General features: G+C 45.5%; 1 protein-coding gene across 2 annotated transcripts in view; it reads left to right on the top strand.

Annotated features, from left to right (window-relative positions):
- The window catches only part of LOC147196315 (cysteine-rich motor neuron 1 protein), a 34,681-nt gene continuing 18,543 nt past the window's right edge, over window positions 1-16,138 (top strand). For both annotated transcript variants that reach the window (XM_086127599.1, XM_086127600.1), the window contains exons 1-4: window positions 1-500; window positions 4,943-5,101; window positions 5,314-5,487; window positions 11,814-12,056. In XM_086127599.1, coding sequence (XP_085983725.1) covers window positions 203-500; window positions 4,943-5,101; window positions 5,314-5,487; window positions 11,814-12,056 — 874 coding nt within the window. In that variant the 5' untranslated portion in view covers window positions 1-202. The remainder of the gene's footprint in view (window positions 501-4,942; window positions 5,102-5,313; window positions 5,488-11,813; window positions 12,057-16,138) is intronic.

Here is a 16,138-nt window from a genome sequence, read left to right as displayed (position 1 = left end):
GGGGCGGGGGGGCGTAAGTTTTACGTTGCAGTCGTTGAACCTTCATTTGGATCGAGGTGCCACTCAAGTGTGGTGGCGAGGGAAGACGCAGGACTTCACAGCAACTTTTACTTTTAGTTTTCGCCGTGGCTGCTTCATCATTTGACAAGCTTGACAACGCGACATTATTTTTGGTTCACTTTTTTTTTTTTTTTTTTGCAAGATGTTGCTGAAGAGGTCCGTCTTGATGTTGACTGCGTTCTGTTTGGTTCGGGTGCTCGAGGCTCACGATTGCACGCCGTGCCATCTCCGGAAATGCCACGCCAAGGCGACACAAGGCTGCGATGGTGGTCGGACCATGGCCAAGGATCCTTGCGGGTGCTGCGAGCACTGTGCCCGCTTGGAGTGGGAGCCGTGCGGGGGGCCGGACTGGAACCTCGGCTACTGTTCCCTGGGGCTGACATGCGCCTCTGTCAACTCGACTGGAGCTGCCCTCATCCCTGAAATTGGGGTCTGTAAAAGTGAGTACCTGAGTGTCAATTTTTTTATTTCCCTTGAGAATTCCAGACAGTATTTGTTAAGAGATCTGTCAGCACGGCACTGAAAGGAATATAACGGGGTACCACCTTTGGGGGCGCCATAAATAGCCGTTTGCTTTTGCACCCTTGTCATTTCAACGTGAGATACTGTACCTGCACCTTTTCCCCCCCCACCAGTTTCCTTAAAGTACAACTATGAGTCGTGTTGAATACATGAGGTTACACAGAAACTGACCCCTGTGTGCAACATTAGAAAACTGCATCATTTTACCTTGTGGAGTACAACCCCCCCCCCCCCCCCCCCCGCAGTACCCTCATGCTGATCATTCCACTGACACAGTCACGGTGACATTGGAATCCACGTATTAGCTTTACCGTATAGTGTAGAATGAAATTAAATGAGCACTCAAAAGAAGTCCATGGTTACTCTCACATGTTGTTCGTGTACCCTTGACACTTTCTGTGTACATTTGCTTTGAAGTCCAATTAGCCCGAAGTCTAATGTGAATTGGACCTTCAGGGACAAAAGGTGACTCGGAGTATCTGATTGTATCTGTCATTATACAATATCTTGTCACAGAGATAATAGCCTCAAATCGTTTTAATATACAGAACCTTTTTGACTTTGGGAAAGGTAGAAACAATCTAGTGCAGAAATGAACCCATTTTGTTACAGTTATGCCTCAAGTGTGTGTGTGCACTACAATATTTAAATCAGCCAGTCTAGTCCTGGCAGTCGTAACCAGGAGTGTGTGCCCGCTGTCTGTTTGGAGCGGCTCCACAGCTCGAAAGGGCTCTTCACTGCCAGCAGACGTTCCAGGTTCTATTGCTCATTCTTTTCATTTGAGGCTTGAGTCACGCTAGTGGAGAGCATGACAATATGTTTGGCAAATTTGAATTACATGCACTCAAAGCCGCGTCAAGTCTTGCTGTTGAAAAACCACACGAGGTTGTCAATTGAAACGAGATGAAATGAGTGCAACTGTGCATGGGAGCGTTTTGATCGTTGGGAGGATTTGTTCTATCGCCAAGCTACATTACTTGTGGGTTGTGCTCATTCTCGACAGTGTTTGTGTAACTTGGTGCACTTCAAAGCAACGTTTGGGGTGTCAGGTTCCTCCACATCCAAAACAAATGAAGTAGCAATGGCTTTCCTCTGATGAACAAGCAAGCAGACCCTCCTTCACCTGCGCTCCGTCCAGCCCCGTGCGGGGGAAGATTGAAGAGGACCGGCAGCTCTCAGTGCGTGTCTGCCTCCATTGACGCAGTCCCCCAATTGTCCCCGTGTAAGGGTGGTTGAAGTCAAGGTTCTGCAAGAATTAGCAGGGGTCTCGACCCACAGGCCATCCCTTGAGACACAGCTCTTGATTGTGCCTCATACGCTCATCAGGCCGCTGTTTGGTGGGCATCTCGTCTTCAAATGAGTATCTCTGGTAAAGCCAGGGGACCTTAATGGCTCCTGTGATTGAGTTGTGGCTCCAGGGTTCTTGGAACATGCTGCTGACCCTCAAGTCACACACGCATGCATGCAGCTAGAGGTGGGGGGGGGGGGGGGGGGGTGAATCAACACCTCCCAATAAGTTTTCAGTGGGCAGGCTGCTGAGGACTGATCCCAGATTTCCCCTTCCTCAAGCTCCAAAGGTCTCCAAGTGATTAGACCTGCAATCAGCAGGAGGGGGTAAATATTTCCACTTTCTGATCCCCTTACTTTTCTGGCCAGCGTGCTGGGTGGTCACAATGTGTTAGTGTGGAACAGCGAGAAAGTTACAGCGCAGGTGTGATGCCGGTCACGTTCCTTGAATGGGTTGCCATTTTCATCTGCTCTCTGACATCATCTTGACATGTTCGAATACAAGGTCCTGCTGTTCAAGAGGATGGCGCCATTGAAATATGCGAAAAATGACGGATTAAGTGCTTAATTACAAGTATTTTGAAAGGGGTAATAAACAGGAATGATTACATTAGCCCGAGGGAAAAAAAATGTTGCTCGTAAAAGAAAATCACTCTTCAGATAAATTGTCTGCGTGGAGTGCAGAGAAAATATGCAAGCTATGCGAAAGAAATGCAGCCCCTTCCGTTTGCGTGCCGTGTCTTGAGTACACAACGACATGCTTCAAAGGAGAGTCATCGGGACCTCTTGACTTATCTGTGTTCTGCCTGTCGGGCAGGTGAAAATCGTCCAGTCGACGCTAAATGATTTGCGTGGAGGTTTCTCCTGTCATAGCGTTTGCTCTCCCCACATTTCCTTTTCCCCCAAATGTTGTACCAGAATGCCTGTCTAGCTCGGACGCTATGTCCAACGACCCTCCTTCACATGCCTTCCCTTTCTCCCTTCCTCTGGTATTATCTAATGTTTCAAAGACTTCCTTTTTAGCTCCCTATCAGCCAGAGGGCCTCTAGAGGTCAGCTTTCTCATCCCGATTGTGGATGCCAAGACAAGCAGACTGAGTGGCTGAGAGAGGGATCCCCCTTGGGATGAAGCCACGGGCCTTGGCCAGAGTCATGCCAGGCCAGATCCCAGATAAGCAGGTCAGACTCGACTGTGGTCAGGCAAGCTTTGCATAAACAATGTTCAGTCTCTCATTGACTGTTTGGACTGCCTCTGCCCTTTTCGAAGTGCCATGACGCCCCCCCACCTCCGCGCACCTTCGTGCCTACCATTTCATAAGAAAACACCGCGCTAGTGACTGGAAAACCTTGGGACGGAGAAAATAAAGTTGAGGCGAGGATCATTTCAAGGTGAAAGGAAATCAGGGAGCGTTTTTGGGGTTTGGTTTATTGAAAAGACTTTTGCTGGCAGCCTGGGAGAGCTATTAGCAGCGCAGACTAACTCAGGTGAAAGAAAGGTAACGTCGTCTCCTCGTTCAGTCGCTCACAGTTCAAGGCTTGTTAGCATCTGTCGTCACTCAGGAATCAGCAACGCAACTATTCCGAACTTTGGGAAAGAGCTATTCATGCTTTCCGGCTAATTCAGATCATTCAAAACGAAAACAATCACTGAGAAGAGAAAGGATTCTTAGTAACTAAGGCTATTTTAGTTGAGCATTACAGAACAAAATGCATCATTCCAACTTTTTGGGGAAGAAAGCCAGGGAGTTAAAATAAGCTCAAATCGTGATTCATCGTGGTTTTTAATGAGGCATGGGAGCCACATGCTTGGGAAAGTGTCACACTTTGTCTCATCCTGTTTATTCTGTTGCCGTTCTTGCTGATCTTTGACAACTATGAAGAAGGGTAATTTGCTGTATGCAGTCGTGTTTCGTCATGCATTCAGAGGAACGGAACACTATGGCTAATGTGTATGTGAGGGCCCTCTCTAATCCTGCAGGGTTTTTTTTTTTCGGGTGGTTATTCAGAAATGTGGCTCATCCCTCAGTCATTCCCTCCATGCCATTGCGAAGGCCGGTCCAAGTTTGGCTTCGCCTGAATGCGCCATTTCTGTAGAAAAGGCGTGCCTAGCAAAAGAATGGTATCTATAGTAATGAGTTGGTTGCAAGCGGCCTTGGTGCAGAGGAGGCGTTTCTCGGAAGCAGCAGGATTCACTCACTGGGAGTGCCAAACAAAACAAAAAGTATACAATGGCTTCAATGGTTGGAGTAGCATGGCACAACAAGGGGGCGGGGTTGGGGGGTGAAGAGAAAGGGCAACCCAGAATTACATTTGCCACTTGAGCTGTAAAGGGTTGCAACTTACAAAGGAGGCCACAAGCAAATTAGGTTTTGTAAAGTCTCGGAGTAAAAATACATAAATGAAAACTTATTTTATCTCTAAATACCCTGAACCGGTTGCCAGCCGATCGCAGGGCACGCAGAGACGAACAACCATCTGCGCTCACACTCACACCTAGGGGCAATTTAGAGCACTAGTGTCAAACTCAGGGCCCGGGGGCCAGATCTGGCCCGTCAGGTCATTTTATGTGGCCCGCGAAAGCAAATCATGTGTGTCAACTTGCTAAAATCTGGACCAAAATTTTGCAATACTGTAATTTTGTTACCCTGTTTACATCCACTTGAACAATAATTGAACAAACTATTATAATTTACTTGACTGATTTGAAAACTAGTAATCTATTATTTTGTTGTGTAATAATTTTGCATCATAATGGCCCTCGGAGGAAGACATGATTCAAAATTGGCCCGCGACTAAAATGAGTTTGACACCTCTGATTTAGAGTGTTCACTCTGCCTGCCATGCATGTTTTTGGAATGTGCGAGGAAACCAGAGTACCCGGAGAAAACCCACGCAGGCCCAAGATGAACATGCAAACTCCACACAGGGAGGCCGGAGACGTGCTAACCGCTGGACCACCGTGCAGCCTATTTCTGATCCAAAAGTGAAAATTGACAGTGAGCGTGTAGTGAGCTCAAATGAGAAGCTCATGTTGCGTGTCCTCAACCCTTTCCCCACCCAACTCTCATCTTCAGTGCTTCCGGATTATCCGGAGGCCGGCCTGGAAGACCAGCGATGCCCGCTGATGACGGGCTGCGACAGAGAAGGAGATCAGTGCGTTTGTGACGCCAGACACACCTGCCTGGGATTTTTCACCTTCCCAGACCAGGAGACATGCATGAAGGCCCATTCAGGTGAGCCACCCGCCTCCCAGTTCACAGTTAAGTCGTTTCCAAAATCGCGCCGTTACAATCTTCGAGATCCTAATCCTCAACAGACGTTGCTCGGATGTGACTAACGCGACAAAACGCTATCGTAGTGATGACACACACGTTAAGACTTCTGGTTTTTCTTGTGACTCATCGATGAGTGTTCCTTGCGTGGCTGTGGGGGGGGGTCCATCCAGGGAATCGGAACCAAGAGTCCCGGGAAAGGCACGGGCAGAAGTATGTGGGACCGTCCAACCCGGCCTGCATGTTCTCTGGATGTAACCTGACCGCTGGCGGCTGCACGTGCGAGTCTCAGAGCTGCAGCCACCACTTTGCCTACATCAACCGCAGCCAGTGCCAGGAAGCCGCAGGTAACCGTCAGCTTTGTTGTGTGTCCGTCCGCATCGGGGAGACAGGTTTCTGCACTGAGCTGCAAGCACTTTGACATCAGGATGCAGTCGACGGCAATGAACGGCCTTTTAACTCATTCAATACCAGCCAATTCTGGATCAAGTCTGAAAAGACGTTTAAAAACGTCTTTGGGAGTGAATGAGTTAATGAATGCCACACACAAACACAAAAGACACATTTGCCACCCCCGCCCCGGCTTTTGCGTAATCCCAACTAACTGACCAACAAAAAGAAAGCGAGTGACATGGGCAAACCTTGTCTAAGGGGCACAAAACAGGAAGATTTTGCTGCGTGAAGAGAAAAGCTCTGGTCATTGGCACTGAAAATGTTCTTATGTCAGATTGTCAGATAAACAACTGGACATCGGCTATGGAGTGCAGCCGAGACTCCAAGTAAAAACAACCCCCCCGCCCACCCACGCGCTTTTTTTTGTTCTGTGACTCATAGTTCAGGGTGGTTGTTTGTTCCCCCAGGAAGTTCTGTTCATCAAAAGCACCATCATTAAAAACTCTAGTGACAATGAAAGAACTTTCATCCCCAAAGCCCAACCGATGACAGTTTCAACTCACACCAGTGAAAAGGGTAAACAACATTTTTCAGCAGCTTATCACACATGCGCGCGCACACACGAACGCTGTAACGCACACGCTTTTATGGCTTCTCATTAAGAGCCAAACGTGCTTCCTCACAGCTGCGCATTGGATAGCCTACTGAATGTGTGCATTTGAACTCTGTGTCTGGGTTTGTGCACGTGTCCGTGTGTGATAATTATCTAGTCTGTTGCTGCGCCCCAGTCAGACATGTTCCTTTTGTTTGCCATCAAGATGTACTTCCTCTTGAAGCCGCACCAGAACGTCACGGTTGAAAACCTGCGAGCGCAGACGGTGGCTAAATCCATGACTGTTTTTAGAGCAAAGAAATGCAATATACTGTATATTCTAAATTCTGCATTACCTTGGCCCCTCCCCCCGCTGAAGTGTTTGCCTTGATTGATTACTTGAGATACAGTAACTCCATCCTGATGATTCTTGTTTGACAAACATGGTATTCATCTCAACAGTGTCAAAGATGAAGGACTGCAAAGCAACTAGCCAGACAAATTAGTCAAGAGCTCACTCCATGCACTTTCCACCCACTTGGTTTGGCCTGTCAGTCATTCTGCTCTGCAGTTGACTGGCAGCCAGAGCAAGGGTCTTACCTTGCCTTTTACCCAAAGTCAGCTGGGATAATTCTGCGGCTCGGCTGTCACCCTCAACAGGATATGCGGTACAAAATGGAAGGATGTTGTCAGCCTGCCTACTAAAACTAGATTGCTTAAACCGTTATTGAGCCATGGTACATATTTTAAATCAGAAAAATCTTGGGACACAACCCACCAAACACAAATCCTAAACTGAAGTCATGCTTATCTTCTTTTACTCTACTCACAAATTGACTTTGTTTACGATTTGGGCCTTTGTATGAATTGCAACAGGTCGATACACTGAACTTTCTCCCATCTGGCGGAAGAGCTTTGTTGTGCCTGTCATGATACGTCACTGGCATAGATTCACAATTAAACAGACGTGCTTAAAATGGCTGGTTGCTGTATTGACATCGCAGACTTGAAATCCAAAGATCCGGTGATAACACTGAAAAAAAATAAGGGTTCGTTGAGTGTATTCAATTTTATTTTTCACCAAGTGGCTGCACGAAATAAAATAATCTGTATCCAGTTGCTTTTTTTTTAAGTTGAATATACTTTTACTTAAAAAATTTTATCTGAATGCCGACGATTCTATTGTTTGCAGGCACTTGACAAAATAAAATCGAGCCCATTCAACACACCATTTTTTCTATTTTCAGTGTACTGTATTTCAAAGTGTCACAACATTGCAACCATGCTGCCGCCGGCGCTCAGTGTCCTCTTTTACTGTATTTTCACTGCAATCTTGTTCTCCTTTTGTTTTACAAATCACAAATCATCAAAAACATTTTGACTTTTTTTTTTCTGTCAGGCCCCTTGCTTAGAAGGGTGACGTTGGGTCATTTTACACTCAAGGGGAGTTTATGTGTAATTCCCGATAAGGCGTCTGAATGCTATTTGGAAGGAATTCCCCACCTTTTTCTTGCTGATATGAATAAGCACAAACAATGTTTCAGAGGAGTCGTACAATTGGCTGCACATAATAATGGAGCCTTATCGGTCTCTCACAGATAGCAGCATGAACAAATATACACTCGGCAGCAACACACACACACATAAACACTGTTACAATCCCGCATGGATTTTGCCGTTTGCTATTCAGATTTAATACCCTGACCGTTATATATTTCATATTTCCGATGAAGTGTAGCTTTAGCCTCACTGGCTACATTGTGTACATCTTCGCAATCAAACATTGATATACAAATAGATAACTCTATCCAAAATTCAGAATTTACAAAGATATTAATGCTTGTGGCACCATAAGAGAAGTATTCACTGGGGAGGCGGGGGGGATGTGTACAATTTTGGGTATAGCTATCCTGTAGTTAAACACAGCTAAATACAGCTTATCGTTATGTTCTCAGGGGACTTCCTGACAACCAAAATCTTTCACACTCACAATGACACCTATTTCGAGTCTTCAAATAACAAAAAAAATCTGTACAATTTAAAAGGGGATGCCTAACAGTTTGAAATTTTATCGTGGTTTGTCGGTAAACTGGGAACCGTTTCATCGCTAGTTACAAGAATTTAGACGGGGGGGGGGATTTTAGTGTACAGAGTGAGTGAGTGAAATGGTGTCTTTTATTTTTAACATTAATAATGCGTCCTTTTATGTTCTGTACTGCTTATCCTCACAAGGAATTGCAGGTGATCGACGGTGTCAACAAACACTGTCCGCTATAAGGCTCATCTTGAGCTATAAACTTGCTAGCAACAAACGTGCAAGATTGAAGACTAGTCAGTCAACAGTTTCATCTGTTTACTTGGTACCTATAGTTATGTCACCGTGACCTGATATAGTTAATTCTCCAATTTGTTTTTAATCAAGGTCGGCTTGCTTTCGGTCTCAAAGAAATTGAAGTCGAGTTAACCAATAGAAACACGCAAAGAGGGAAACCCCACTGGAGTTCTATTAAGAGAGACCGAAAGATACTCGTGTTGAAGCAAATAATAAGAAAAATTCCTGCTCCTTGACTGCCATTGACTTGGCTTTGTAAACGTGAGCAAATGGAGCATATGCGCGCACTTTCGGACGGACCTCTTCTTTAGCTAAGTCAAACCTGACCATCACAGGCGCTTCTTGAAATAATGGATGAAGAGTATCATCTCTAAATCAGGAGTCTGCAAGTCCAGTCCTAAGGATCCCCCTATCAAACCTGTTTTAGATGTTTCGCTATCTCCAACCAGATTCAAATGAAGGATCATTAAGAGGCTTGTGAATAGCTCACTGATGAGCTGATCATGTCAATCAGGTGTGTGGCAGCAGGAAATGGACACCCGGACTTGGACTTGGACATCCCTGCTCTAAATAATGAGCATTCGGGCCTGTTGGCAGGTGATGCTCAGACTATCATGGCCACAAGCTTCTGCCCATGGTCTCAATTTTAGTATCCTGTTCTGTGGGCCTCATGCTTGCTCACACACACAGGAAAGACAATGCCACCTCTCGCAGCTGTAACTTCTTGTTGGGCATGAAGCCGAGTTTCCCCCCCACCCCCATAGTTTTACACTCGAGATGCCCTGATGTGTACCCATTGTGGAGCAAGTCTCAAAAAGCTTAGGATAGACCATAAATCCACGGAGAGCAGCTGGACTGAGACAGCGTTGTTCTATGCTGACTTGGTTCCAAAGTCAGTTGGTGAACAGAACTCTCATTGTGGGCTTTTATTTTTTTTTTTCCATGAGTAAACGGAGGCTGTCAACACAAGTCTCCTCTGCCTGGCTGAAGTGCTCCGGTTTGGGGAAAGACTGCTTGCCTTGTGCCCTTGTTTGGGGTGAGGGGCGGGAAAAAAACATTTCGAAAGGAGATGTTTTTCTTTCATCAATGAGCTGCTGAGATGCCAGAAATGGGCATTGTTGACAAAAGAGCTCATTCCGTGGTAATGGTGCAATTTTCTTATCCGAGCTCCTTCAAGACCAGCTTCGGATATCTTTCTGCATGACTTGTGAGTGTGGGACAGGTTTATTTTTCATTTCTGCTGCTTATGTTCTGGCGTCTTACTATTCTTCTCTGCCACGATGGCGTCGAACAAAGGCACAAAATGTGATTTCGGCCCGAGACACTTAATCAAGCATACCAAATCAGGCCTTTTGTGTCTGTGCAAACTGGAGTATGGCCACTGTTAGAAGACAAAAATGGTTCTAATTAGAGCCATCCATGCCCAACGAGAGAACACAAACTGCACAGAATCCATTTGCCGTTGACTTTTCCCCATCCGCTATTGTGCTCGAAAATGTCCGAGGCAGAAAATTATATTAATTAGAATCACAAGGGACGGAAGCTTTTGCAAATGAACTCTATTTATTCCGTTCATTTGAATAACAATAGCGTGTCTGACAGCTGCCTTTCCCAGTGCACTCTAACCCCAGCTATTATCAGCGTGAAAGAGTAATCAACATTCTCTAGGAGACATACAATACATCGAAAGTTGGGGTTTTTTTTCTTTTTTTTTCAGTGCAGAACGGGATCATTCCAGAGCGTTTTCAATGACTTAGTGCCACATGAGGTTTTCATATGCAAAACCAGTCTGGAATGATGTGTGGCAGACTTTGTTGTAGTCAGTCAGTGTTCAATGACATGAATTTAACTCCGCTGTAGGAATAAGGTGAAAAATTATTGCATACAGAGCTTTTCCCTGAGTTTCTATGACTCTTTTCAGTGAGAGCTTTGTGGCAGTCCTCGATTTTCCCAAGCTCCCTGAATAAATGGTACAGTAAAGATAAATTACGCCCCCCCCCCAACAAGTGTTTTTCCAATCTTCATCTTTCAGTGCCCCCCACCCCACACACACACCAGTCTAAATACAGAAGTCGACATGGCTTCATTTAAGGTTGGAATGATGAGTTTGCGTGTGCTCCCCGTGCCTGCGTGGGTTTTCTCTGGGTACTCCGGTTTCCTCCCACATTCAAAAACATGCATGGCAGGCTGATTGAACACTCAAAATTGTCCCTTAGTGTGAGTGTGGATGGTTGTTGGTCTGTGTGTGCCCTGCGATTGGCTGGCAACCGGTTCAGGGTGTCCCCCACCTACTACCCGAAGACGGCTGGGATAGGCTCCAGCACCTTCCGGATGGATGATTGGGGGAATAGATTGTGGGATCAATGCTTCTAGGTTCCAAGTCATAAGGGTTCTAGGCTGGAAGTTTTCTCACCATCCCATTCTGTTGCCCTATTTCGTTGGCCAGTGTTGTTTACATTACCGCAGCACTGAGGACCAGAATAGATGTAATGTCCCATTTGGTTGGGGTAATCCAATCTTGCTACGGTAGATTCTGTTCTCGAACAATGTTGGTGCAGAGGCCTTCCACTTTTTCTTTTTCCTGAACAGCCTCCAAAATACACCCTTTCAGCCCCTTTGCCCAGATTTGCAGTGGCCCTGCACCCACCTCCCCGCTTAACAAGGGGTATCAGAGCTATTATGTTGGCTCTGGTGAATGTATAGACCAACGCATGCCAAGTGAAGCGGAGTAGGGAGAAGAAGAAAAGCTCTGTTGAGGAGCTGCTTGGGTTACCATCCCGTTCAGTCATGCTGGGTCTGGATCCCAGACCCCTTTGACGAGGTCTGCGCGGGCCTGCCCTTGTCACGTCGAAAGTAGCGCACTGGTTTCCCTGACAGGATGCCGTAAAGCTGTCACAGAGTGAAGTGTGGATCTAATGACTGTGTGTTGGGTTTGTGTTGGATGGCGTTGCGAACTTGAGTTTTTAGCCGTAATTGGAGTGTAGCGTCTTTGTTGAGTCACTTGACTGAGTGTGAGGTGTGAGCTAGCCATTATTTATACAAGAGGCTCTTGCGTTCCTATTTTCACCATTTGATCAAAGTGGGTTTATCCGGTTGGACGTTCATTCATTAGTCTCCAACATCCTGTCTACAGTGATCTATGAATCTGGATTTTTCTTGAGAAAAGGGACAAGTATTTTTGGCGAAATTATTTAAATGTTGTTTGCTCTGTTAAATCTTGTAATTGTGTGTGTAGGATCCTTTACCAGTTTCTTCGTTTGGATGCAGAATAAATTCTGCTAATTCTAATGTATATTTCCTGCGTATAAATCATGCACGCTTATACCCTCCTGTGTCTTGATGTCTGTCCGTTACAGATGAACTCAGGTGCGCTAGCGTTACCTGTCCTGCCCTCCAGGCGTCGTCATGCCCAAAAGGCTCCGTCTTGACCAAGAGCTACACACCTCCTGCTGGTTGCTGCCCCTCCATTTCACCCCAGTGCACCTGCGACTTTGGGGCCTGCCGCCGGCCCAACTGCCCAAGTGGGCAGCGTGCTGTGCCACTCAGCAAGGCCAGTGGTCAGTCTGGAGACTGCTGTGATGTCTTTGAGTGCCAGAAAGGTGATTCCATCCAACTGCACTTTACACAAACCGTTCTGACTGCTCTCCCGCTGGGGGATTGTGGTTATGCCCAGAGGAGGTGAGAGATTCATCTCCTTCTTGTGGACAATTATTCTCTCGTGAACCTTCTCACCCCCTGCTGACCAAAAGGACAAATAGCTGCTGATTACAGTAGATAGAAGTTTATTCTCACCCATCTACATTGGAATTACTGAAGTAAAATAAGTTTTTAAAAAAACAGTAACAGTATATGACAGGACTGGAAGGAATTCTGGCAACTGTGACCCACACGATTATACAGTGAAACTCCTCTACAATGAAATCATGTTTGCAGCAAGAAAATTTTCACAACAGGGTTTTTTTCACTGTAGCAAATTTGATCTCAGTTCTAACACACACACACACACACACACACACACACACACAAACGTATGTGTACTCTTTTTTTTATTCCAATAGTACATAAGTATGAGCATACACTTATTTGATACTTCATATAGTCAGTGTAGAAAGAAAAAAAAGGGAAAGAAATTGCGAAATTTACGATCAGCATTCACTTGCAGTTACATCAATTTCTTGGATAATGTATTTTATTTTGCTTCCTCCGTCGTTCATTTTAATCACTTTTACCCTCTCTTCCAGTGTCAGAGCTCTTCTTGTCTTAGCTGGCTGACATCCAAAGGTCCGTTTTTTAGCCATTTTAGCAATGCAACGTTCTTGCTGCGTCTGAAACTAACAATAACAAATACTTCCTGGACTACGACGCATGTGTAAACCACTGTGATGGTTGCCGTTGCCGTTTCCGAACGAAGCAGTAGAGGTCGCTGTTGGATTAAACTTCATTGTAGTGATTCTCATCGCGAGGCAAGAGCAGAGAAAAAGATTTCGTATAACACAACAGGGTGTTTTTTCGTTGTATGGGGGGCAGGAGAGTGGGAATGGTGTTAATGCATGAAGATTTTTTTCACACTAGGGGGTATTTTCGCCCATGTAGGTGTCGTTGTAGAAGAGTTTCACTGTATACTGTAGCTACACACATTCACGTAAATGACAATCCAACGTCAATTGTCCAATAACTGATTGGAAAGTTACCTTTTAGACTAATGGCACGCAAGGAAAACCTTTGACTGAAGCTGGTGTAAGTGAGCCAATGATTTGTTCAAATTATTCAGCAAAGTATACACAAGAGCAAGAATACGATTTCGGGGCATGTGGAGAATAAATACAAATCATGCAAAACAGCTCTTGATGATGTCAAGCTCTCAACTAAAAGTTCTGTAATCCGTCTTTTAGTCAACTAAACAGACCTGACAAAGACGAATGAGTCAAGAAACTCCCCCTGCAGTCCATTAACAGTTTTCATATAATGCTCATCCAGGAAATACAATGAGTGTCTTGGGTAACTTCCTCGGAGACCTTTCTGCTGTTTGTGCAGCTTTCCCCTTATGTTTTTTTTTTTTTTTTTTTTTTTTTTTTTGAAAGGCTTTTAGCGGCCCAGCATCACAACACTGCTGGAAACTCGGATTGAAGTTCCAAATCCTGCTTCATGTTTCAGGCCCCAAGAGAGCCAATGAGGCTGGGAGGGGACCCGTGCGAGTGCTCTGTTTACTCTGCGCTCTCAACAAATATTCGCTGTTTTACCAACAGAACAAATTCCCATTCTGGCGCTTCCACATGTATAAATGGATGCCATGTCCTGGAATTAATGGACTTAACAAACCCAGTGACCAGGAAAGTGCTTAGGCTATGAATTTGTTCAACAGAAGTGCAGTGTCAAAGGGTTCTTGTCTGGTCACACGTCCAGAGGGAAAAGGTTCAACAGTTCATTGATGGGAATGCTTTTTATGTGCTTCATTCTGCCAGTCGGGAGGGTAATCGAGTCCGGCAGGCTGTCGGGGGCTGAATGGCAGCCGCGGGGGCCATGGGATCAGTGTTTTGATAACAAGTGTCTGCTGCTCTTTGGGTGTAAGGCTTGATGTCTTTTGTGCGGCCCCTACTGTCTGTTAGCCACGCGTGCCTGCGCTTGGTGACGCAAAGTTCAATAGACCCGGGACATTGACGAGGACGGGCACCAAGACTCGCTGTCATCGGTCATCCCTGTTGAGATCTATCGAAATAATAGCCATAATTTTTCCTCTATTGCCACCTTTATTACAGCCTCAGTCAACCCAAGCGATGCAAAATCAAAAAGGGCGTTTTCCTGTAAATAACGTTGAAAAGGTCAACAAAAGGTCCTCAAGGACTGGCAAGAAACCTGAGGACCAAGGCTATGTCAGAGACTACAATTAAACACAACATGCTTTCATTGGCACATTGTATCCACTGTTGGGATGACTCCCAGGTTTCCATTGCCCATTTGGCTCTGGGTTCGTCCCACTTGGGCGGGGGGGGGGGGGGGTTGTCCAGGTCCGCGGGCTGCAGTGACAACATGTTCCACCTGTTTTCAGAGTTGCGCCATTGTTGGCTGGGAAAGGAGTGCATGTTGCGATTAACTGGAAAAGAGAACAGAAGTTAACAATGATTCCGTTTGTTTGCGATAGGCCTGCTGAGGACTGACAATTAGGTCGGGGACGTCTTCCGCATCCCATGTGCTCAGCTTTGGGTGTAGATGTTCAGGACAACACTCGTTTTCCGAAACTTTACGTCTGCGCTGGGCAAGAAGGCTGAGTGCAGCGCACTGATTGATTGCTCTCATGGAGCTCAGCTTGAGGGTCTGCAAGAAACACGCAGAACCACGATCGTAACATTACTGTACATTATCTTGGGGATTTTCACTCTGACTGCCAATGTTAAAACTCATTTAGCTTTTTTTTTTTTTTTTGTAGTGCGAGGGTGTGAACTCTCAGCCCTGTGAATATGGTCAAAGCAGATTGACAACCCACCAACGATTCCAAAAGAGGATCGTGGGATCTATTTAGAGGGTGCCAAAATGTGTTGAGGGGTACAGGTCAGTTATTTAGGCTTTAAAGCTCCGCTAAGCAGTTGAGCAGCGGTCCCCAGCCCCCGGTCTGTGGGTCATTTGGTACCGGGCTGCACAGAAAGAATAAATAACTTACATTACTTCCGTTTTTTTGATTTCGGACTCTGAAAGATGTTTTATTTTGAAAAATTACCGGATCCTCTGTTACATCCGTTTACATTATGTGACTCTTGACGCGGTCACGTGATAGGTTACCGCTAAAATGAAATCTCAGAGCTCGCAAAATGAGTAAAAAAACAAATCTCTTTGGGAAGAGGAAAGGTCTCAGCCAGGAGACAGAAGAGAGGAGCCTTCAACTTTCAAGAAAAAGAAGGCTACATTTAATAGACAGTATCAGAAGTCCAACTTAAAAGACGTATTTATCTGAACGGGTGATTCTCACGCACCAAGCCCACTCTGCATAATAAGCGGCGAGGGTGAGTCGTATTTTTCATGCACTTTGTATTTGCGACATGTCTTATTTTGAAGGCACGTTTAAACATTACCATAGCGACCAGATTGTTGCGACCAGATCGGACGTTCTTCCTGTCATGATTCGTGTTTATTATTATTATGTTTAGAAAATACCACCGTTTTCATGCAGGTCATATCATATTATTTTGTTATATTTATCCACCACATCTAAAAGGCCGGTCCCTGAAAATAAACCGGTCCGTGGGGCAAAAATAGGTTGGGGACCGCCGCAGTAGAGTTAACTTCTGTTCAATTCAGGTCGTTCGGCAAAGCCTCTGTGACTGCAAATGGTCTTTTATCCCATCATCCGTATCTGATGCTGGTGGTTGTGTGTTGAATTCGGTTCACACAATGATGAGTCACCCGACTTTTCATCACTACCAACTTGATTGAGAGGTCTTAACTGATCATTTTCCGGGGCATGAGATTCATGTGTCACAAAGAAATGTTAAATTGTACAAAAGAGGGCTGATTGACTCCACCTGGCCACTAGCACACAAGGCGGCTTTCTGCCAAAACCTCAGAACCACTTCTGTTTTCTTTTACTCTGTACAGCGAGCGTCCGACACTCTTTCGCTGCTTAACAGATCCCTAGGAAAGTTCTCCCCGTCGCCTTTGCTTTATTGTCCAACACACACCATGCCAACCC

Source organism: Hippocampus guttulatus, chromosome 13 (genome assembly GCF_054856545.1).
Source record: "Hippocampus guttulatus isolate MCC_2025c chromosome 13, RoL_Hgut_1.0, whole genome shotgun sequence".
Taxonomy (NCBI): domain Eukaryota; kingdom Metazoa; phylum Chordata; class Actinopteri; order Syngnathiformes; family Syngnathidae; genus Hippocampus; species Hippocampus guttulatus.
Note: the sequence above shows the minus strand (reverse complement) of the source record. Positions and strands in the feature narration are given on the sequence as shown.